Below are 25,784 nucleotides of genomic sequence, written 5' to 3' on the forward strand. Positions count from 1 at the left end.
CTTCGTCTTCTCTTCTTTCTCCTCCTCCGCTTCTTTTTCTTCTTCCTCTCCTCCTCCTCCTCCTCATCATCATCATCATTCTTCTCCTGTTCCATCCAGGCGCACGCTCCACCCCGCCCCGGTCAAGGCAGTTTCGGACCAGTGAGTGGACCGGAAGCAGGCGATCTGGACCACGTAGGGAGGAGTGTACCGGGACCCATGGGACCTCCTGGACCTGAAGGACCTGAAGGACCAGAAGGACCGCCTGGACCACCAGGACCGCAGGGAGTACCAGGACCGCCAGGAAATCCGGTTGGTCTAATACAGTGGTCTCTTTGTGTTGGGTGAGAGAGAGAGAGAGAGAGAGAGAGGAGATAATCCACTAATGATTATCGTTTTTAAATTTCCTACATTATCCACCTTCAAATATTGTTTTTAATTCCCGAAATGATCCACCTCAACCACTATTGTTTTTAAATTTCCGAGATGATACACATTCATAACGGCTATTTTTTTTTCCCCCTGAGATGATCCACTAAGAACTATTGTTTTTAAATTTCCAAAACAATCCACCTTCATAACGACTATTGTTTTTAAATTTCCGAGATGATCAACATGTCGTGTTAACTATATATATTTTGGTTTATTTCCGAGATAATCCACAATTTTGTTTTTGTTTTATTTCCGAGATGATCCACCCAGTTCAAATTACAACCGACGGTAGTTCCCAACCATTCAGTCCAATGACATTTTCTTTTCCTCTTACTCGCATAAAATTTTCTCTAAGTATACGGGAGATACCTGGCCGTGAAAAGTTAATTAGGCCATATCCAGACCATCTAGACAGAAAAGTCTCCTGAGCAAAAAATAAATAAATAAATAAATAAAAATAATAATAATAATAATAATAATAATAATAAAATCGTTTGGTAGTAGAAGGAAAAAATGTCAAATCATTAATACACTTTATATCTGAATGTAAAATCTTTAACCAACTAAATGTAAATCTGAGGGCAAAATCTTTAATGCAGAATCCTTAAACACGGAGTGCGGTAGCTCCTCCGCAAGTAGAAATGGTGCATGTTCCAACCCACCCCAGAATCACATCTCGTTTATGTTTCTGCCCGGAATCATGCTAAGGCTGTTCTTCGCTCTGCTAATTTCATCCGTACTAAATGCTCTCAACTCTCCAACTCGAATTCTTCCCGCTCCTTCTGGCAACTTCCCAAAACCTTCCCTCCTCTTTTCTACTCTGATGGATCTGTAGCTCTTTCTTCTACTGATAAAGCAGATCTCTTCGCTCAGACTTTCTCCTCCAATTCCACCTTAGACGATTCCGGTGCTGTTCCTCCATCACTTCCCCCCTCTGACTTACCCATGGCTGACATTAAAATTTCTTCAGTTGATGTATTATCTGCCATCACTGGCCTCAATACTAACAAGGCATATGGGCCTGATGGAGTCCCTCCTGTTGTCCTCAAGAACTTTCTTCTGTGCTTACACCCTGCCTAGGTAAACTCTTTCGCCCTTGTCTGTCACCTTGTACCTTTCCTTCTTGCTGGAAGTTTGCTCTCATTCAGCCAACCCCAAAGAAGGGTGACCATTCCCAACCCTCTAACTATCGCCAAACTGCTTAGCATCCTGTGTTATTCTTAACAGAAAAATTTTAAAACATCTTTCCTATCACAACCTTCTTTCTGATCGTCAGTATGGGTTCCGTCAGGGACACTCCACTGGCGATCTCACTTACCATTCAGACTCCTGGTCATCCTCCTTTCGGGACTTTGGCGAAAGCTGTGCCATTGCATTTGACGTCTCAAAGGCTTTCAATTAAGTCTGGCATAAATCTTTAATTTCCAAACTGCCCTCTTACGGTTTCTATCCTTCTATCTGTGCCTTCATCTATAGCTTCCTTTCTGGTCGTTCTATAGCTCCTGTTGTAAACGGTCACCTTTCTTTTCATATCTATCAACAGTGGTGTTCCTCAGGGTTCTATCCTATCACCATCCCTCATCCTTTTATTCATGAATGACCTTCTAAGCTGTACATCTAACCCTATCCACTCATTCGCTGATGAGTCCACCCTTCGCCTTTCCACTCGGTTTCCACAACGTCCATCTCAGCAGTTACTTCAACAAACAAGAGATGAGGCTATGGCACACTTAATGTCTGACTTGGCTTGTATCTCTGACCGGGGTAAAAATAATCTTGTTTTTAATGCATCAAAGACTCAAATCTTACATCTACCAACTCAATAAAATCTTCCATAGGAGTACCCTCTGATTTTTAACAATATCCAGCTCCATCCTGCATCATCCTTAAACATACTTGGGGCTTCATTCTCTCGGGATTTATCTTGGAACGATCATATTACACCTCTTGTAAAATTTGCTTCCAAGGGATTAGGTGTGCTAAGCCGACTCCGTACCTTCATTACCCCTGAACAGTTGTTGACTTTACAAACGGGTTTTTTCCGCCCCTGTGTGGAGTACAACTCGCACGTGTGGGGAGGCTCCCCACGTACAGCTCTTCTCAATAGGGTGGAGTCAAAGGCTTTTCATCTCATTAACTCTCCTTCTTTTACTGGCTCCCTTCAGCCTCTGTCTCTTAGCCGCACTGCTGCATATTTACCTCTTTTCTATCGCTACTTCAATGGTCACTGCTCCTCTGAACTGTCAGCTTGCATCCCTCCACCTCTACGACAAGCGTGTAGCACCCGTCTAACAACAAACTTTCATCCCTTTTCTGTCCAACTCTCTAATGCAGGAGTTAACCGTTACCCCCAGTCCTTCATTTACGCAACAGGTCAACTCTGGAACTGTCTCCCTCTGTTTGTATTTCCTACTTCCTATGATCTCCAGTCTTTCAAACGCAGTGTGTCCTGGCATCTCGAAATGAAGGGATCTTGAATTCGGCTCACTGTTGTATTATTTATGTTTTTTTTCTTGGAAGGAACGGTTTGCGGGGAATCTGGCCTTTGGTTCCTTCTTCCTTGCATTAAAAAAAAAAAAAAAGTTCAAAATGGCGTCCTGTACATGGTGTTAAGGAGCATTCGCGTGAAAACGGTCGCAAAGCCGGTCTAAGCTTATGATCTAAAAGACCATCGCTATTCAAGCACAGACCTACTCGCCAAGTCTTGCTAACCTTCGTAGGAGTCGCAAAATCGAACCGTAATAATACAGATTTCAACACAAATGGCCAGCGAGGTTCCACGCTAGCTCTCAACACCTGAGAAGCGAGGCGTGTTAGGCAGTGTTGAGAGGCGTGTTAAGCAGTGTTGAGAGGCGTGTTATGCAGTGTTGAGAGGTGTGTTATGCAGTGTTGAGAGGTGTGTTAGGCACTGTTGAGAGGTGTGTTAGGAGTGCTGAAGGAAGGAATGTGTTAGTGGTACCTAGCTAAGCGTCCCTAGCCAAACGTGAGATGCAACACTCACCACACCGTCCCTCGATGTGGTGCTCCAGGTGTTCTTCAAGCCTACCTGAAGGTACAAGAAATTAAACAGGTAACTCAAATGAAACAGATAACTCATAAAACATCCATACTCTATTTATAAACCAGTATTTGAAGATAAACCAGGATAATTTTCAGGAGTTACACCGCCTGCTCACCTTGTATGAAGTGACGTGGATGCAGGTGTCCCAAACGAAGGCAGCTCTTTGGACACCCCTTACTGGAGCTGCATTATGTCCACACCAGGATGCCCCAACCCACTGGAAAAAAAAGATATATACACTCGTTAATTACACAAACTTTTAGACTAGATTTGTATGATGTGCACACCGGCGTCCCACATGCCACTGGAACGAAAATAAATATACATTCGTTATTTTTTTGTTTTTTAATGCAAGGAAGAAAGAACCAAATGCCAGAAGCCTGCGAGATTCTTCCCTCAGAGAGAGAGAGAGAGAGAGAGAGAGAGAGATGAACCTAACCAATCAGCTTGGACATTATTCAGCAAAATCCAACACTAGAATTCAAGTAACGTAATTTGAAGGTCTCTATATTTCGCTATTCGCTAACATTTTTCTTCACCGAACCTACCGTCGCAAATGACCCCCGCGAGGGATTAATAACTTCCGGGGGATTGATGATACGTGGGGGGGTGGAATTAATGAGCCACCTAAATCGCAAAAAGAAAAGTGTTAGCCAAAGGTGAGATATAAACTGATAAAACTTCCAAACACCTTTTTCACAGATGCTAAACATTTACCATAAAATTGACTTCTTAATCAATTACACGTCGGCTATTATGTACAAAAAGATAAATAAATAAATAAATAACTAAAGTAAATTAATCAATAAAAATACAGAGGGTGGTTCATATATATCTATCCTCTTCCAGTGTCTTGTGTACTGTGGGGACGGCTCAGTCGGCGTTATCTATGTTCACTTTATATCATTTATTAATTTCCTACTCCCATTGGCACACGCACGCCCACACCAGCAGACTGTGCCACCCTTAACTAATTTCTATCAGAACTAATCTCACGGTCGGAATTATTCTCAGTACAGTAGCAAAGGTGCCGGCCTGATATCGCTGTGTCAAATCCATACCAGGTCAGCCGAATATCAGTAAAGGGTGAGGGAGGAAAGGAAGGAGGGAGTGATGTATGTGGGTAAATCAGGCTTAAAAAAAAAAAATGTGTGGAATGTGCCAATGGAGAATGAAAATACACTCTATGAGCAAGAAAGGAGCGCAAATGATTAGCGAGGAAGGAAACGGGAATTCACGTAGAATTAATATTTGTCATTTCGGCCTTTGTTTTTCCTAAGTAGAAAGCATTAGTGTTTTTACATAATTCGGTCTTGAATACGTCAGAGAAGCTCGGGACGTTCGTTGCGGTGTGTGGGGTACTCAAAGTTAGCCTATATCAAGTTCAAACCACGAAACAAATTTAATATTCCCTCGATGCTGCCGATGGAATACCGATGCACTCGAACACTGGATTACAGGTTAGTTGAGGCAGCAACTCATTATTATATCCCTAAAAAATTTCCCATACTTGAATAATTATACCTTTGTTTCCTTCTGACATAATTCCTGGTAATAATTCCACTAACACCCAAATCTCTGTTTTTTTCCCCGCCACCTGCAACCCACAGTGCTCCTCACCATGCAGTTCTGGCAGGGAAGACTCTCAACCCTTCTCCACACCACCCAGATACGATTTCGGTACGTGTGCCTGCCTCTGATTGACTGACTGAGTTTAAAGATTTCAGTGTGTGTGTGTGTGGGTATATTTTAACTTCCCACTTTCTGCATTTTTCTTTTTAACATGAATTCAGTGTGTGGTGGTCTACTTTATCTGCTTTTCTTTCTTTTCATAATATTAATTCTTTTTCTTATACAATTTCGCTAAGTGTTGGTGCGCTTTTTCCAGACCACAATAAATCAATCAAAGGCATACGAACCGCCCTATCCATCCTTGAATTATTCGCCAGGCTGGTCGGTGTTATATATGGAATACCCTATGTATATATTTTGAATTATTCGCCTGGCCGGTGTTATATATGGACTACTCTATATCTCTTGAATTATTCCCCTGATCGGTGTTATGTATGGACTACCCTATATATCTGAATTATTTCCCTGGTCAGTGTTATATATGTACTGCACTATATCTCTCTTAATTCCTGGACATGTCGGTCGGTGTTATCTGAATGTTTGTCGGTGTTATACATATACTACTCTATATCTCAATTATGCCCCTGGTCGGTGCTATATATGGCCCACCCGATATCTCTTGCATTCCCGGGCAGGTCGGACGTACGGGAGGGATAATGTGTTCAGGACAGTGCCATCAACCACGAGCCTTGGCCTGGGTCTGCCTTCAGGTGCTATGCTGACCTTTACGTCCAGAGTGGCCATGCTGCAGGTAACTACACTACTACTACTACTGCTGCTACTATTATACTGCTGATGCTGCTATTGTACTACTACTGCTGTTGCTGCTGCTACTACTATAGGACTACTACTACTGCCACTGTTGCTGCTACACTACTGCTACTACTAAGATTATTCCTCCTTCTCCTCCTTCTACTCCTCCTCCTCCTCCTCCTCCTCCTCCTACTACTACTACTACTACTACTACTACTACTACTATTATTATTATTATTATTATTATTATTATTATTATTATTATTATTACCGTATCATTATTATAAGTAGAGAATATGAACAGAGGAAAGAAAAACAAGAAAAAATCTATACACCAGACTACAGCTGTCCTCCATTCAAAAAAAAAATAATAATAATAATAATAATAATAATAATAATTCTTTAACAAATGGACTTGCATGCTGTGGGTTGAAGGGGGGGGGGAGACTTAAAATTGCCATCACTTCATCTTGAACGCTCAGTTGTAGACGTAAACAGTAAAATATGATGCTAGTCATAAACAAGTTCTGCCATTATATATCTATCTACCTATTAAACTATCACTATCTATCTATGCATCTATCTATCAACGGTGTCAATCTATCCATGCATTTATCTCCCCCAGGACTGGACGCAACACGAGCGAGGGACTCTTGCCTATGTCCTTCACGATGATTCCCTGTTTCTCCGTGCAGCAAGGGGGTGGCGGGAGGTGCTGGTAAGATTTGTATTAAATTTACCACATCCCTGTGGCAAGTTTTCTTGTTTCCATCAATTATTATTTCTAATCTTACTTACTTTATAATTGCAATATTTCAAAGGCTGTTTGACTTAGAGCCTTCAAACTTGGTCATCTTAGTCGGACAGCAGTTAGCTACTTTTGGCTAAATATGGTGGCAATCCGTCAACCGTATCTCCTCATATTATCCGGAACTCAGAAAAGTGAGTCAACCACGCTGTCTCAAGAACTACTTAAACTACGAAGCTGAAATTTTACTACAATATAGCGTTACGGCGGACGCAGTGCGGAAAGGAGTATGATTCCAATCGGTGGATTATTCTCTGATATCGCCTGGGGTAAAAATTTGGGACTATTCCGGATATTTCGGATGTCACCTAATTTCCATGAAGGATTGACGCTAGAGCCACCAAACTTGGTAGTTATAGACTGTGATGACCTAAGGTGACATACACAAGATCAGCGACCTTGACCTCGAGGTCCCAGTATAGCTCGGCTTCTAGTAGGGAATGTCTGGGAAATTTTCCTTTATCACAATTGTCGTTGGACAATTTTACGGTGTTCCAGTAGTTATTTTATTATTATTATTATTATTATTATCGGTATTATTTGATGCTGCGGTTATTGTTCCTGTTCCTGTCATTTTATCGTCATTATCATCATCATCACCATTATTAGTATCATTATTACTATCATCATCCTCATCATTATTATTATTACCATCATCACTATACTCTTCCAGCTTGGTATGGAACTAGAGCCCCAGCTGCCTCCGCCGTCCCCCCTCCGTCCCTCGTCCCCGCCTCCACCGCCGCCGCCGCCGCCACACAGCAACAACGTGGAGAGCCTTCCGGAGACCCTCACCACTGACTACACCACATCACACACCAGGGTAAACAACAACTACCAGTTACTTTCTAGTCTTTATTACTACTAACTTCTAACTAACTACCGGTACTGACCTATGACTACCACTTCTAACTACTAACTACCACTCCTGACTACTGACTTCTAACTACTAACTACTCTGGATAGCGTGGTCGTGGGTACTTGTAGGGAGATAGGGAGGTCGGTTGTAGATCGTCGGAGCACTGCCAGAATAAAGTCGTGAGACGTAGTATGGCTCGAACTTGTTGATGCTTATTACACGGTAAGTCGTCGGCTAGAGTGAATAGGTAGCTCTCTCTCTCTCTCTCACTTTCCCCCTTTATGTATCAGAGAGGTGAGTTAGAGCACTCTTGGGTTACGGAGTTTATTGTACAGTTATATCAAATAGTGAGTTACGGCGTAACGTAGCGTGACGGCAAAGCCTCCTAGCTGACCCTCGTGTTATCGGGCCTTCTCTCCAACCCCTTCTGACCTAAAGGGAATCTCTCTGACATTATATACAGCTTGGAGAGGATGTGTGTGTGATGTAGTGTCGAATAGATTTCCATTCACGTGGACTAACCGACTAGGGCTGGTTACCCCACGTGTTTGAATACGTCACGAAATTCTTAGTCATCTGGACGACAACAAGATTGTTTGAGATACATCATATGTTATGCATTCTTGATGGTCTGGGACAACAAGATTGTGGATATACATTATGTGGACTGACATTCCTAGCCAGTAGCTGTGTAGGCTATGTCTCCAGCAGACACATCCTGTACACTGTGTTATGACATATACTAGAGCCTACACTACCACTACTAACTAATAACTACCGCTTCTAACTACTAGCTACCACTATTGACTTCTAACTACTACCGTAACTACCACTTCTAACTACTAACATCCAACCCCTGACTACTAACTTCTAACAACTACCTTCCATTAACCTCTAACTAACCTCCAACTATTAACTTTTATTACCCTCTGACTAACCTCTAACTAATAACTAACTTCTAACCTCTAACCACCTTCTTACAAAATCCTAACTACCAGTACTAACTTATAACCACCAACTTTCACTGTCTTCTAACTACTAATCTCTAACCTTTTCACAAATTCCTAACTACCAATACTAACTTTTAACCACCAACTTTCTACTAACTTCCACCCTGTAATCTCTAACTACTAACTTTTTACTAACTTCACCTCTAACCACGAATTTCTAACTTCCAACTGCTCTCTACTGCCCATTTTCTTCTCACCTGTCAATTAATTACAGGTGACATAAATAATAACTCTCGTAATCTCAGGCCAACCCCCAAGCAAGCATATATTACTTTTTTTTTTTTTTTCCAATGAACTTATATAACTGGAATATAAAAAAAAGTGCTTTATATGAGCGATTTTGAATTATTTGTATTTATTATGTGTTTTTTTCTTCTCATGCCTTCCCTTCAGCCTGAGATGTGGAACTTGAAGGAGGTAAGGCAGCCATTTTTGTTTACTTTGTTTTAAATCTAAGTTATTTGTTTCTGTTCCTGACACACGATAATAATGATGATGATGATGATGATGATGATGATGATGATGATGATGATGATGATAATAATAATAATAATAATAATAACCATTAACATCACAGGCTTATAAAAAGGCTCTCGAACTCATTAACATGTATTAACTCTGTGTGTGTGTGTGTGTGTGTGTGTGTGTGTGTGTGTGTGTGTGTGACCTGACCTCCACACTTCATCCACTAATTCCTCATGACCTCTGACCCCTCCACAGCTCCGCCTGGCCGCCCTAAACGAGCCCTGGAGTGGGGACGTTCAAGGAGTCACTTCAGCAGACTACGCTTGTTACCGCCAGGCTCGCTCAGCTGGCATCAGGGGCTCGTTCAGGTAAGCACACACACACACACACACACACACACACAGTCAGAGATGATGGGGAATGAGTAGAGGGAATGTGGAAGTTGTCTAACACACACACACACACACACACATACACACAGTCAGAGGTGATGGGGAATGTGTGGATGGAATGTGGAAGTTGTCTAATACACACACACACACAGTCAGAGATGATGGGGAATGAGTGGATGGAATGTGGAAGTTGTCTAACACACACACACACACACACACACACACACACACACACACACACACACACACACAGTCAGAGATGATGGGGAATGAGTGGATGGAATGTGGAAGTTGTCTAATAAAACACACACACACACACACACACACACACACACACAGGTGATCTATTATGACAGGTAGAAATGTTGGATGGGAGAGAGAGACAGGTAAGAGTCTGAATTCTTTACTTTCTCTTTTATTTACAGGTATTTTCTCTAACTTTTATTTTCTTTATCATTAATTTTCTCACTTTCTCTAACGTTTACTTCCTCTAATATTTATCTTCTCTAACTTTTATTTTCACTGTCATTCATTTTCTCATTTTCTTTAATGTTTATTTCCTCTAATGTTATTTTCTTTGACATTCATTTTATTTTTCTCTAACGGTTATTTTTTTTTCACTCTTTTTCTCATTTTCTTTAACACTCTGTATAGTCCGAAGCGTATGAGAGAGAGAGAGGAGAGAAATCAAGCTCCAACCTCCCTCCCTCCTTCTCTCTCTCTCTCTCTCTCCCAGTATCACAAATTTTATTACAGAACAAAACTCCCATAAGTCAAGTTTCATGGTGCGAAAGCTGGAAATACAACCAGAACAACATCTAAAGAGAGAAGGATATGAACGGATCTTGAATCTGGCTCCCTGTTATTTTTTTCTTGTTTTTTTCTTGGAGGGAACAATCTTGCGGACTCCTGGCCTTTGGTTCCTTCTTTCTTGCATCAATAATAATAATAATAATAATAATAGTAATACAACTGGGTACAGGGAAATTTTGTAGGATAGTCGGCTGAGTCCATTTCCTTTCGAGAGTTTACGTGTCATCGAAGTGAAAGGTACGCACACTATCGTAAATAATTTGCTTTAGTCTTTATTTACATTTGCTTTATTTCTTTATTTTTTCTTTATGACACAACCTCATGCTGTTGATATAGTTGGTGTAATTACTCCTATTATGGCTATATTTTATTTATTTACTGTTTTATTGATTCATCTGTTATGCACACAGTCCTAAATAACTGATGTAGATGGTGTAATTACCCTTATTACTCTTATTTGTTATCTTTTGTTTTATTTATTCATTTACTTATTATACACACTGTCCTAAATAACTGATGTAGCTGGTGTGATTAGGCTACTCCTATTAACACCACAATTAGTATTTCAGTTAATAAATTTGTTGATTATATACACCATCGTAAGTAAAGGAGTTTGTAGAATTACTCGCATTAACACCAGATTTTTTTACACACTCTTTCTATGTATGTATCTATCTATATTTATCCATCTATTTATCTATCTGTACCTATCCATCTATCTATCAATATTCACCATTCTATATACGTATCCATCTATCTATCTATCAAACTTTTTTTTCATACAGAGCGCTTCTTTCCGGACCAAGGCATGATGTCGCCTCCCTCGTTCGCTCCGCCGACCGTCATCAATCCATCGTTAATTTGCAGGTAAGTACAGTCCAGGTGTTCATCCTTCATATATCTCATCATCAACTTGCAGGTAATAACTATCCAGGTGTTCATCCTTCATTTACCTCTTTATCTTTTTATCAATTTGCAGGTAAGTACAGTCCAGGTGTTCATCCTTCATTTATCTCATCATCAACTTGCAGGTAATTACGAACAAGGCTTAATTACTTCATTTACCTCTATCAACTTGCAGGTAATTACGACCCAGGTGTTCATCCTTCATTTACCTCTTTATCTCCTTATAAATTTGTAGGTATATATGATCCAGGTGTTCAAACTTCATTTACCTCTTTATGTATTATTGTCAAAAACCAACTTCCATCATTATTACTTTTATCAGAGAAATTCTTATAGATTAGGTATAGTACTGGACTTTGAGAGAAATTCTTATAGATTAGGTACAGTATTAGATTTCACGAATTAACACAACTGCTGAGGATTATGTCACTGTGTCTGGGTTACAATATTGGTACTTTTATGGGACCCAAAATAAAAGAAAAAAAAAGAAAAAAAGAAAATATAAGCTCTTGTATCTCTCCTTGAAATACAGAAAAAGGGATAAATACAACCATCATTAAACTATCACAACCTATTACACAATCGTCAAAAGGGAGAGAGAGAGAGAGAGAGAGAGAGAGAATAGGCCACACTATATGCATACTACAGAATACCAACCCCATTATGCCAACATCAAAAAGTAAATAAATAAAAGGAACACAAAGAAACGAAAAAATGTCAACGCCACATATTTATAAATAAATAAATAAATAAATGACTACCCGGTACAGAATTATCATGAACCAAAATCAAACTAGGAAAAAAATACCGTAATTTTTTTTTTTTTTTTTTTTTTTGACTGCCATTTTCTCTCTCTTCCGCAACTAGGAAAAAAAATACGTAATCTTTTTTTTAATACTCTATGATCTCTCTTCACAACTGGTAAAAAAAGAAATATAAAGACCATTTTTTTTTTTTAACAATACGATCTCCCTCCGCAAATGGTACAAAATATATGTAATCTCTCTCTCTCTCTCTCTCTCTCTCTCTCTCTCTCTCTCTCTCTCTCTCTCTCTCTCTCTTTAATACTCTATGATCTTTCTCCTCCGCGACTGTACAGGGTGGCCTGGTTCTGACATCCTGGGCAGACGTGGCGGCTGGCGAGGGAGGGACATTCCTTGAGTCGCCTAAGATTTACTCCTTCGATGGACGAGACGTTGTACGAGACGATCACTGGTAAGTACACACACACACACACACACACACACACACACACACACACACACACAAAACAACAGCAACAACACACGCACACACAAAAACAACAACACACACACACACACACACAAAACAATAACACACTCACACAACAACAGAGAGAGAGAGAGAGAGAGAGAGAGAGAGAGAGAGACTTACAAACCCACTAACACAGTCGTCAAAATCAACCCAGACAACCTAAAAACAAAGTATTTCAGTTTATCTCTTCCCTTATATATCTCCAAATACTGTTATATTACCTCCAAATACTGTTATCTTACCTCCAAATACTGTTATCTTTCCTCCAATACTGTTATCTTTCCTCCAAATACTGTTATCTTACCTCCAAATACTGTTATCTTACCTCCAAATACTGTTATCTTATCTCCAAATACTGTTATCTTACCTCCAAATACTGTTATCTTATCTCCAAATACTGTTATCTTACCTCCAAATACTGTTATCTTATCTCCAAATACTGTTATCTTATCTCCAAATACTGTTATCTTTCCTCCAAATACTGTTACTTTATCTCCAATACTGTTATCTTCAAATACTGTTACCTTATCTGCTATCTATACTGTGCCACAGCTCAGCAACCCACCTCGATATCTCAAAATACTCTTATCTCCACACACTGTTATCTGCTGTCTCTATGAACAAGGGTTAAATGGTAAGTGGTATGAATATTTACCGTCACCATAGCATAGTTAGCCCCCACCTGTTTCGGCAATTCGATGGTTAGAGATAAAATATACCTAAATTTCTGTTCGGAGAATTTCAAGGCACGGTGCTACATTGTAAGGAGAAATGGCATACAATAATGGGTAGATAGATAGACTGAGAGACAGATAGACATATACAGATAGATAATACACAGATGGATAGAGATTTACGATAGACAGATGGACAAACAGACAGACAGACAGCTGGGCAGACAGATAGACAGATACAGATATACAGAGTCAAACGGACAGACAGCCATATATTAGGACTGTCATAATGAGCTGGCAACCAAATTTTAGGCCGGAAAATTTACATGCTATGGTGCAACGCGGTATTAAGGCAGGCACGAGGCACAAATATAGATAGATAGACACAGATAGATAAATAGACGGAAACAGAGAGAAAGCCACAATTAGGTCTGTCATACTGAGCTGGTAACCAATTTCAGGGAAGAGGGATTCATGTGGCACGGTCTGGAGGCACGGTAAACAGACAGATAGATAGACGGATAGATTAGATAGACAGAGATAGACAAAGCCATATAATAGGTCTGTCATACTGATAATCAACTTCATGAAGGAGAAATTGATGTGGCACGGTGCAACGCGGTTCGAAGGCAGGCACACAGATAAATAGTTAGACGGTTAAATAGGTATACAGATGCAGACAGACAGACAAACAGGTGGATAGAAAGAGACATTTACTGATCTGGTATTCAATTTCAGGCCAGAGAAATTCATGTGGCACGGTGCAACGCGGTTCGGAGGCACAGCGCACAACCACAACTGCAAAGCCTGGGCCACCGATTCGGCAGGGGTGTTCGGGATGGCTTCGGATCTCCGCGGGCTTCAGCTTCTAGGCCAGAGGAAGTTCTCATGCGATAACAAGCTGGTGGTCCTGTGCATCGAGACCTCCAGCACTCTGCCCAAACGAAGGAAGAGAGAGGTGGTGAAGGAAACTGTTGAGAGGCGATTAAATTTCGAAGGATCGGCGGCGTCATCGGCAAACTTCGAAGATGAGAAACCATTTAACTTCGAAGATTCGCCGCCGCCATTACTATCAACGTCAAATTTCGAAGACTATTTGTGGGAGAATGAAGGTAACCGCGATATTGAAGTTAATCGGGAAAGGGACGAAAAAATAAGGGAATATGGTAAAAAGGACAACTTTGTTAAGCGGGACGAAAACAAACTGATATATAATGCAGGAACCAACGTCAAAAAACCTGATTACTTGTGGAAACGTGAAGGTCACCATAATACAGAAGACAGACGGCATGAAAACAGACAGGATTATGATGAAGACAATTTAGGGGAACCAAATATGTTTATAAGAACACAAGAACACAACTTAGAGAAACCTGGTATGCTGATGGAGGCAAAAGAGGTTGAGAATACTGATGTTAAAAGGGGAGAGGATGGAAGCAGACGGGAATACAGTGCAGAGGATAACTTAGAGAAGCCTGAACTGTTAAGGGGAGCGTCTGAAGTGGATTCCCTAGGCTACTACACACAGACACACACAAACACAAATACTGAAGTCACTGCAGTTCATACCGAAAGAGGGAGTACCGCTGATGCTCATACTGAAAGAGGTACAACTGCATCTCATACTAACAGAGAGAACACAATTACAACTCATACTAACAGAGAAAACACAATTGCAGCTCACACTAAGAGGGCAAGCGTCACTCATTTCGTTTCACCTCAGAGTAATAAGAAGCGAATCACGGCTGCCACGCCACCATCTCATACTCATAATATGGGTGTGGAGAATATAATATAACACTTCCTAAGGATAATTATTTAACTGTAGAATCATCAGTCTAATACTTTAATTTCTTGTTTTATATAGTGTCAATAATATCACGGTAACCCCTTCAGCCCGGTGACGTATTTTGCATTTAACTCTTGAAAGTAACATACGATAACATTCAACTCATGATCTCTATACTCTTTTTACTCTAACGTGGCCTAAAATTACCATCTCTCCATACTGAATGCTGAGTTTTAGCAATGGAATAGCGCTAGATTACAATGCTTATCACGAAGAAGTGCCAAGGAGAGGATGTAGAGTAGTTGCCATGTTCTTTTCTGTCACTGAGCTTACGTGGAATTAGCTATAAAAAGACGAAAATCTAGGCCAGATTAAAGTAAATGAAGTATAGTAAGGAAGACGTTAAGGGAGACTATAATCTGACCTCTCAAGTTAGAAAATCTCCACTAACTTGAATAAGACCTATACTCCTCTTACTCTAACTTAGCCTAAAATTGCCATCTATACTTAACAGCTGAGTTGTGACAATAGGTGAACACTAGAAATGATGCTAGCCACGAAAAAGTGTTATGGGAAGGATGCAGAGACGTAGCATTGTCTTTTTCTGCCACTGAGCTACGTGAAATAGGTTGCAAAAAGGACGAAAATCTGGGCTAAGTTGGAATTAATAAGTTGCAAAAGGGCGAAAATCTGGGCCAAATTACAGGAAATAAGTTGCAAAAGGACTAAAATCTGGACCAAGTTGGAATTAATAAGTTGCAAATGAACGAAAATCTGGGCCAAGTTGGAATTAAGAAGTTGCAAAAGGACGAAATCTGGGCCAAGTTGCAATAAATAAGTTGCAAAAGGAATATCTGGGCTAAGTTTGAGGAAGAAAGCTGCAAAAGGACGAAAATCTGGGACAAGTTTGGGAAAATATGTTGCAAAAGGACGAAAATCTGGGCCAAGTTAGAGGAAAGGGAGTATAGTAGGAGCAATAAAAAACGACGTCACCGGCTAGCAGGGGGTACTAAAGAAAAATGGTTTGGCGGAACACGGGTTTATGTGAAAGACTGGCTGCTTGAAAGTGGCGTCAATTAATCCTAAGGTCCCTATTATTAAAACTGAGAACACTACGGTATGAACAAGACCCGAGTTCTCGTTGGGTAAGAAGGCTCCCTAGCACCTATACTTCAGCGATTTATTTTTGGTCGTAGCTGGGTAATAACGTTTTGTAAGTTATTGAAGTTGAGTATGGCGATGTTAGAGAGATTTATATGACACAGAAAAAAGAAGGTACAATAAGCAAAATAAACAGCTTAGAAGAAAGTGTTAGGGAGGTCCTTTTGTACGTTTTTTATGCAGAGTAATGCAATGCTAGGATTTATATATCACAGAAATGGACAGTACGATGTAATATGCAAAGTAAATAGCTTAGGAAAAGATGTTAGGGAGCTTCCTTAACCGACGTGAATACGGGTCCAAGGCCTCGTATGCTCCCAAGCACTTCTTCGTTAGCAATTTATTTTGCTTATTACACCTTCCTGTCCTTTTCTGTGCTGCATAAATCCTTCCAATACTGCCACACATTGCAAAAATAACGTACAAAAGGATATTAACCAGCCATATTCAAAAATAAATCGCTCAGGAAGAGGTGTTAGGGAGCTTCCTTAACCGACGGAAATACGAACCCAAGACGCAAATCTGTCGATAATTTCTAAAGCAAATTGGAGAATAAAAATAAATGATAAGTTGGTTTTAAAGGAAGTGACATATTTGCTTCGGTGGTGAGAGTACCCTGGGATGCAGGCTAATTACATCTATAAATAAATAAATAAATAAACCAATCAATACGTAAATAAATATATAAATAAAATAAAAAATAAAAATACGTAAATAGACCAAGAAATAAGTAAATAAAATAAATAAATAAACCACGAGTAACGAAGTAAATAAAAATAAATACACCAATAAAGAAATAATTAAAAATAAACCAATCAATAAAGTAACTAAATTAAATAACCAATAAAGGAATAAAGTAAATAAATATGCATAAACATAAAGGCGTGCCACAAATCAAACTCACAGCCAGCATGATCATCCCTAATTCTCAGTTTTAATAATAAATCCCATACAGCCTTATTATCATCTTCCTATAATTCATTTCCACGATATTCAAAGCTACATATAGGAATAACAAATCCAATAATAATGATCCTATACGCTATGCTAAATTGATGCTCATATCTATACTCAAAGGCCCTGTGAGTATTAATGCTGCATGCTGTTCATACTGCACATTTTAAGCTTGTGTTGGTATTCGAAGCGGCTCGGGTTTAACACATTTCCCTTAGCGATTTATTGTGCTCATTACACCTCAATATTTCAATTTGGGGGGAGGATGTATAGTGACGGGAAGGCATATTATATACAAATAATAATGATGATGATAACAATAATAATAATAATAATAATAATAATAATAATAATTCCATACACCACATTACAGGTGTCTGGTGTATTATTGATTTTACTGTCAATAATAAAACAAAAAATAAAACACAAGAAAATGCTAAGGTGTGATATGCAGAATAAATCGCACAGGAAATGGTGCTACGAAGCTTCCAATGCCACGGAAAGAGAGAGAGAGAGAGAGAGACGGTGGCGTAGTGGTTAGAATCTTCAGCGCGCAACTGGAAGAACGAGAGACCCATTTTCCTGACGGTCAGACTCTAAGACAAGTTTGTTTCCCCCCTTGTCCCTGGTAACACAATTAGGCACCTTGATATAACACTGATCGTTGTGGGTCGTGTTCTAGGGGAAGATTGGGGCTTAGAAAACTTGAATGGCTGCCTTAAAATGACCCTCGTGTGTATGATAGGCTCTGTTGTAATTCCTCCCCCCCCCTTCTCTCTCTCTCTCTCTCTCAGCAGTTAGTTAAATCAACCAAATCAGGAATTACAAACATTCAATTTACGAATCTGATGAATTAATTACATAAAATAGATATAAAATAGAGTTTACTAGACAAGATAGGTTTAACATGGGTTCAGAAGGTTTAACACAGGTTCACAAGGTTCAACACAGGTTCACAAGGTTCAACACAGGTTCAGAAGGTTTAACACAGGTTCAGAAGGTTCAACACAGGTTCAGAAGATTTAACACAGGTTCAGAAGGTTCAACACAGGTTCAGAAGGTTTGACACGGGTTCAGGTTTAACACGTTACGCAATGTCTTCCATAACCGATGCCTTTTAGCACTTCGGTGTAACGCAACTCATGTCTTCCATATTACAGAAGGCTATTTTTGCTAACATACATACTTATAGAGCTGGTATTATGCCCTCTGGTATAATTATAGAACTGGTATATCTGTCCTCTGGTATAATTATAGAGCTGGTATATCTGTCCTCTGGTATAATTATAAAGCTGGTATACTTGTCCTCTGGTATAATTATAGAGCTAGTATAACTGTCCTCTGGTATAATTATAGAGCTGGTATACTTGTCCTCTGGTGTAATTATAGAGCTGGTATATCCCTCTGGTATAATTATAGAGCTGGTATACTTGTCCTCCGGTGTAATTATAGAGCTGGTATATTAGTCCTCTGGTATAATTATAGAGCTGGTATACTTGTCCTCTGGTATAGTTGGTGTATCTGTCTTTTAGTATATCGCAGAGTATATAACAAGTGTGGTTTATATAAGTATACCATTTTGCTGTCTGCCTGGTGATGTTATTAAATGCTCCTTAACACCTTCTCCTTACCGATTTATTCTGTTGCCTGATGATGTTATTAAATGCTCCTTAACACCTTCTCCTTACCGATTTACTTTGTTGCTTGGTGATGTTATTAAATGCTCCCAATCACCTTCTCCTTACCGATTTACTTCGTTGCTTGGTGATGTCATTCAATGCTCCTTAACACCTTCTCCTTAACGATTTACTTCGTTGCTTGGCGATGTTATTAAAATCTCCCTGACACCTCCTCCTTAACGATTTACTTTGTTGCTTGGTGATGTTATTAAATGCTCCCTAACACCTTCTCCTAACCGATTTACTTCGTTGCTTGGCGATGTTATTAAAAGCTCCCTAACACCTTCTCCTTACCAATTCATTTTCAGACACGGCTAATATCGGTTTGTACGGTACTTATTAGGAAGAAGCTCCCTAACAACTTTTCCTAACAGATTTATTTTTGGATGCAGTTGGCTAATATCGTGTTCTACGGTACTTATGTAGAGTATGGTGATATTAGAATAAGTAATACAGAAGAGGACGGCAAGGTGTAATAAGCAAAAATAAATCGCTAGGGAAGAGGTGTTAGGGAGCTTGAAATACGAGTTGAGCTAAAACTTGGATAACTTCACTGCTAGGAGCTTTCGGGAATTAATATTAGGCAAAACATATCTTGCCTACAATATGCATCTATACCCTATTTACTCTAACCTGGCCTAAAATTGTCATCTCTCCACCTTGAATAATTAGTTGTAAATATAGATTACCACTAGAATACGATGCTAGTCACGAAGAAGTGCCAAGAGGGAATGATGTACGGCCGTAGTATTGTCTCTTACGGGCACTGAGCTACGTGAAATAAACTGTAAATGGACGAAAATCTTGGCCAAGTTAAGGTGAAAGGAGTATAGTATATTTATTTTGCTTGTACAGTATGCCTTTCTCCACTCCGTCTCATACAGATCCTTGTCCTGGAGATTTCAGAATAAAGTATTACTGGATTATATCAGTTTTTCTCCTTCATTAACTGGTGATTGAGAGGGACGCCTTCACGTGGTGGCACTGATATGGCTGGGTGGTGGACCTGCCTGGTTATATCAACTCAGTCCCCTCCCTAGCCCCCAAAAGGAGGATGAACTGCAGGAGAGGGAAAACTTTGGCTGGCAGTCCACCGGGTTCACGTTCAGATGAGCCTCGGGTTGCAATTTCTACTACTACTACCACGGTACTGCAACTATTATTATTATTATTATTATTACTACTAATAATAATACTATTACTACTACTACCGCTGCTGCTGCTACTACTACTACAACTACTACTACTACTACTACTACTACTAATAATAATAATAATAATAATAATAATAATAAAAATAATAATAATCTAAAAATAAAGCCGAAAACAGGTAGAAGACCAGCCTACTTCCTATAATGAATATGATGCTAGTCACGAAGATGTGCTAAGGCAGACCAGTATATTTACGGGTAGATGACCAGCCTACTAGTCACGAAGAAGTGCTGGGGTAGACCAGTAGATTTAAGGGTATATGATTAGCCTACGTCCCCTGGTGGCATTAACGTCATCTAAAACTCCACATCAAAACCATACACGCTGTTAGGGCAGACACTCCGGCCGGGGCGCCCTAACCCCTGTACCCCGAGGCGCCTCATGGATGGCAATAACAAAGGGAAATAAAGCGGGTAATGTATGTGCTTGCGTAAATCACGGGGCAGCGTGCATTGGACGGCATAATAGCAATGCACGTGATTTACTGCTCTAATGGCTTGTTTCACTCGGCTACGTCTCATTCTCTTTATGCCTCGTCTTCTCTATTTATTACTCGTCCCCGGCCCGGAGGGGCTTGGGAACGAGTATTGTTTTCACTCGATTTGTCTGTTTGTTTGCTTGTTTGTCTGTTAACTTTACGCGAAAACTACAGGTGCGATTTTGACTAAATTACAGGAATGATGGGCTATGACTTTCTGATCACCTGATTAAATTTTGGGCCAAATTGGGCCAAGGCCCAGGCTGTACGCCAAAAAAAATGTAAAAAAAAAAAAAAAAAAAAAGGGGGGGGGGGTAAAAATAGTTTTTTCGCCATAACCCCTTTCAAATTCATCATATCGACATGAAACCAAAGCCTAAAGGTGCATCTCTCAAATCAGCATCCTATAACATGCCTCATTACATTAAGGGGGCCGCCCCCCAGTTAGCGGTAGGAGGGTCAATGTCAGGTGGGTCGGGCCTAAAATTTCAAATGGGCATAAAATCGTAAATTTTCACACGATTTACTCCATATTTATTATGTGACATCTTTGACTAGATATCCTGTTCTGTTTATACGTCAGTACTAAAATGACTGCCGGGGACGGGTTTGCTGTGCCTCGCTACCACTTCTTATTTCACTTAGTACCACACGACTCCATTCATTATGCTGTTTAACCCACTGCTGCGCCGTCTCTACGCATCACTGTTAATACCACAAGACTCTGTGCACTATGCTCTGTTTAACTCTACGCTGTGTCCTTTCTGTTTATGTGTCCCTGTTAATGCCACACAATTCCATCCACCTGACAGTAGTGTTCGTATGCTTATTAAACCTTCAATCGGGAAGAGAATGCATACCTCTGATTTTTTTTACAATAATCTATAAGCCTGTGGTTATTACTTAAGGTTAGCCTGCATCCCACTATACGAAATACAGTTAGCAACCATATAGGGAGGTAAAATAATAATAAAAAATAATAATAACAACAACAACACTACCACTACCGTGCTGCTGCTGCTGCTACTACTAATATTAATAATAATAACCAAAAAATAAATAATAATAAATTATTAATCATTATTATTATTATCGATAAAAGCTTTAAAAAATGGTTACTTCTGGGTCTGCATCCTATTATGGTTATTTCGATGATGAATACAAAGGTACTCCATACTCTTGTACCAATGGACTGCCCTGATGTACTGTACGGTATACAATAGCCTTAAGTGGGAAGGCATGGCACAGTTCACGAGAGAGAGAGAGAGAGAGAGAGAGAGAGAGAGAGAGAGAGAGAGAGAGAGAGCGTCTGTTTGCATGTCTCTCAGGCTGGTCTGACTTTTGTACCCAATTTCTTTATCCCTATTCCCTATCCCCCAACCAGCTCAACCGGCGACCTGGATGTCAATTCGATGGCTGCGTGTCCTATTCAAGGAGAAGATTATGCCTTACCAAAAATTTATTGTGTTATGACCCTCCATTGGTTGATAAGCACTATTTCTAAGCATCATCTATCTATCTATAGTCCGACGCCCTAATCCCGCAAAGGGTGGCCGCAAACAAAACGCCTCCAAGTCGCTGTCACCCACCATTTGACTTCCCTTCCCCCAACTCACTCCCCTCTCCCTCATATACGGTACCTCTTAACTCCATCTAAGCGTCAAGCCAGTTTTATTTACACTACACTGGTATATCCAAACATTAAACGCGGTACTGAATGATCGAGTTTATGAAATAGGAGTGTTGGTTTTACTCGTAGTCAAAGTTTGTATGTCAGCTACCTAAATAACTTCCTTCTTATCATATGTATAGTACTGACTTCCATTCCTTAAGCCCGTGCAAGATATTTTTCACATAACTTGGCTAAATCACAAAGAACAGCCTGTAATTCCACATCTGACTCCACTATCCTTCATAACAACCTCGTTTTATACTGATATATCGACAAATTTAGGTCTTTCTTGAAGGGAGGAACCAAAATCAAGTTGGTTATTACGGCGTCTGGCTATACGTATATATACACATTTTTTTTTATTTACTCATGTTAGGATTTAAGTACTAGCTGTCAGGGGGTCACGAACTGATGCTAGTATGAATGATAGTACTATATGTTCAATGAAAACTGACCTGGAGAAGTTATAAAATCCCCGTGTTAACTCAGGCAGGTTTACGCCTTAAAATAAAGAAGAAAATCAGAGCCCAGATTTCAACAGAGAAAACGCACAAGCCCTCACCCTAACTATAATGGTGAAGCGTGTTTACCTGGATGTTTTTTTGCTGTAATGAAGCGTTTACCTGGATGTTTTTCTCCTGTAATGTAGCGTGTTTACCTGGATGTTTTTCTGCTGAAGCGCGTTTATCTGGATTTTTTCTGCTGTGATGGTGAGGCGTGTTTACCTGGATGTTTTTCTGCTGTAATGAAGCGTGTTTACCTGGTGTTTTTCTGCTGTAATTACGCGTGTTTACCTGGACGTTCTTCTGCTGTAATAATGCGTGTTTACCTGGTGTTTTTCTGTTGTAATGATGAAGTGTGTTTACCTGGATGTTTTTTTCCATAATGATATAGAGTGTTTACCTGGATGTTTTTTCTATTGTAATGAGGACGCGTGTTTACCTGGATGTTTTTCTGCTGTTTGTTTGCTTTTTTGTGTAGTAGTGTGTTTCCTTAGTGTGTCTGTAACTATACTAAATATGATCATTTCTACCTCATGAATGAGTCACTGTACCCTTTGCTCTCCTTTATCCTTTCAGTTTGGCCTTTAGCGACGTTCCCCAGGGTATCGAGGCTTGTACTGAATGGTAAATAAAGAATAAAAATTAATGAATAAAGAAAACGCACCATAATAATAAATAAATAAACACCCAGCATCACTATCAATAATGTTCCTTACTACCGGGTATTCTAGAAACATGGGATGCATTGTGCAAAGGAAAGAACTTTAAACGAGTATAAAACAAGGGCTGTGGACTGATTGAACACAGACAGGTAGATAGACAGACAGACCGATAGATAGACAGACTGAGATGGCTAAACAGATAGACACTGATAGACAGACAGATGGCTAGACAGACTGATAGACAAAGATGGCTAGACAGAGTGCCAAACGTACAGAATGACTGAGAGTTAAAGTGAAAGCAAGCAATATAATGACAGAAAGACCGACGACAGACAGATATATAAATAGATGGATAGACAGACATATAGACAGATAGATGACTGAGACAGATATATGGACAGACAGCTAAACAAACATAAAAAAGAGATGGACAGAGAGACAGACAGACACAGACACATAAACATATGCAGACAGATGGATTGACAGACAGTGATGGATGAATACAGATATATGGATAGATCTAGACTGAGAGGCAGACACAGACAGACAAATGCAGATGGACAGACAGAAACAGACAGACGCACAAATAAATAGACAGACAGACAGATAAATAAGGATACAGCCAGACTGGAAAAAAACAGGAGGAGGAGGAGACAGGTGAGGACAGACACAAAGAGATACAAGTAAACAGAGATGGACAGGTTAGTGTGAGGGCTGAGCCAGGGTACAAAGGAGTGGTGGTGGTGGCGCTCCTACAAGCTGTTAAATATATGTTGCTAGATACCGTACAGCCAGACGCAGAAGTTGGTCTCACCCCACCAGCACACAACCCTCCCTCACATTACAGACATGCACTACTACATCGTCATTGTGTAGTAGTAGTAGTAGTAGTACGGTACTCAGGTTCGTGTGAATGTGAACCCAGTGGACTGCAGGCTGAAGTTGTCACCTCCTGCAGTCCACCATCCTCCTTTCATGAGATAAGGAAGCAGGTGAGTGATGTTTGTATAACCAGGCAGTGAAGCCATCCAGTCATATCAGTGCTTCTCTCTCTCTCTCTCTCTCTCTCACACACACACACACACACAACGTAAACCTACAATTTTCCTCTTAAGGTTTATTATTTGCTGGGAGGTATTAGCACGTTCCTTTCTTCAACATTCCTTGACAAAGAGAGAGAGAGAGAGAGAGAGAGAGAGAGAGAGAGAATCAAACTTACGAAAGAAGTTGATAATAAGTTGCTAAGAGAATCCCAACATAGGCCCCTACCCGCGTGGCACCTCTCCTGGTTCACTGCACCTTAACACACACTCCATCATCATTAAGTATTGCCTCCACGATTTACCACATGTTTTCTTACAAACATCTTACGCATAATTTCACGTCGTTACCATTTCATATTCGTACTCTCTTCTCACTGGATTACATTTGCACACGTCAAACTTGAAGTGTGACATTCCGCTAGGCAAAACCTCCCCTTCTTTTACGTAACGCTCCTACATTTGGCAACTACACTTGAATTAGCGTCTTGGTAGATTTGTGGATTGTCAATTTACCTCCAACACACGGAAAAAATAAGTATCATCGCCACTGGAACCTTGAAAGAATATGCTGTGTAAAATTAGGGTCAATAAAGAACAGTTTATGGTCGGAAAATCAACGTCCTGGCAACAGGTTCATTGCTTAACCAGCTGCCGAGTGAATCAAAGTTGCCAAGTTAGCAATTTTTTCGCTAGACTTACGGATATTCACTTCCACTTAGCAACAGTATTTATCGTTAAGCGACAAGAAACTGCCAATATTTTAGGGATACCTGGCATTTTTTTGCAATTTTCTCTAGGTTTAGGCACGCTTTCTTGTGATTTTATGGAGCGTTTTTGTGTTTAGCGACGTATCTAGCGGTTTTTTAGAGGACGCTTAGCGACATATGAGAATTTGGATTGGGCATCTCTGGGCTAACGCGAACAGACCAACAGTGCCAGAGTACACGCTTGTCCTGCCTTGTACAGTATCTATTTCCCCTCTTGGCGTATCGTTGTAAAGAGATTAACAATATCTGCTTAAAGTGCGAGAGGAAAATAGGATACATGGTGCGCGGGGAATATAAGTACGTGACTGTTTTTCCATACGTAAAATTACTGTTATTATGATTGGAAGATTACATCGGTGGCTGTGACTCGTATCTGCTTCTCCCCTCTGCATCGTAAAAAAAAAAAAAAAAAGGAGTTTCGCTGAAGTGTGGGAGAAAAATAAAGAAAAAATATATACACGTTTTACATCATGCCACGCGGCTCTGTCCCATGCAACGTAGACATATTATTACTGTGAAAATGACAGGGGGGACTGTGTGCCTTGTATCTACTCCCCTCTGCATCGCTGCAAAATAGATACTAATAATTTTCGCTTAAGGTCTTGAGGGAAAGTGAGAAATATGAACTGTGCCTCCCAAAACGTGGCTCTGTGTTTGCAATTTTAATATACTGTTGTTGCGAGTGAAGACGCCATCGCTGGTGGCGTGATTCACATTGGGCACCACTGCAGTCGTCACGAACAACTTTTTGCTTAAACTGTGACGGTAAAATAAGAAGCGTGTTGTGTAAAATAATGGAATAAAG

The 25,784-nt window shown here is 40.0% G+C and overlaps 1 protein-coding gene across 1 annotated transcript in view; it reads left to right on the plus strand.

Moving 5' to 3' along the window:
* The window catches only part of LOC145414446 (uncharacterized), a 59,172-nt gene extending 41,143 nt beyond the window's left edge, over positions 1 to 18,029 (plus strand). Inside the window, exons 12-22 of the mRNA XM_080284002.1 lie at positions 179 to 291; positions 5,100 to 5,152; positions 5,740 to 5,855; positions 6,483 to 6,575; positions 7,339 to 7,488; positions 8,928 to 8,951; positions 9,255 to 9,367; positions 10,990 to 11,071; positions 12,210 to 12,325; positions 13,798 to 14,541; positions 17,915 to 18,029. Coding sequence (XP_080140128.1) covers positions 179 to 291; positions 5,100 to 5,152; positions 5,740 to 5,855; positions 6,483 to 6,575; positions 7,339 to 7,488; positions 8,928 to 8,951; positions 9,255 to 9,367; positions 10,990 to 11,071; positions 12,210 to 12,325; positions 13,798 to 14,541; positions 17,915 to 18,029 — 1,719 coding nt within the window. The remainder of the gene's footprint in view (positions 1 to 178; positions 292 to 5,099; positions 5,153 to 5,739; positions 5,856 to 6,482; positions 6,576 to 7,338; positions 7,489 to 8,927; positions 8,952 to 9,254; positions 9,368 to 10,989; positions 11,072 to 12,209; positions 12,326 to 13,797; positions 14,542 to 17,914) is intronic.
* The last annotated feature ends 7,755 nt before the right edge of the window (positions 18,030 to 25,784 follow it).

The sequence above is a fragment of the Coenobita brevimanus genome, chromosome 99 (assembly GCF_032717465.1).
Source record: "Coenobita brevimanus isolate Jiangsu-jjx chromosome 99, ASM3271746v2, whole genome shotgun sequence".
Lineage (NCBI taxonomy): Eukaryota > Metazoa > Arthropoda > Malacostraca > Decapoda > Coenobitidae > Coenobita > Coenobita brevimanus.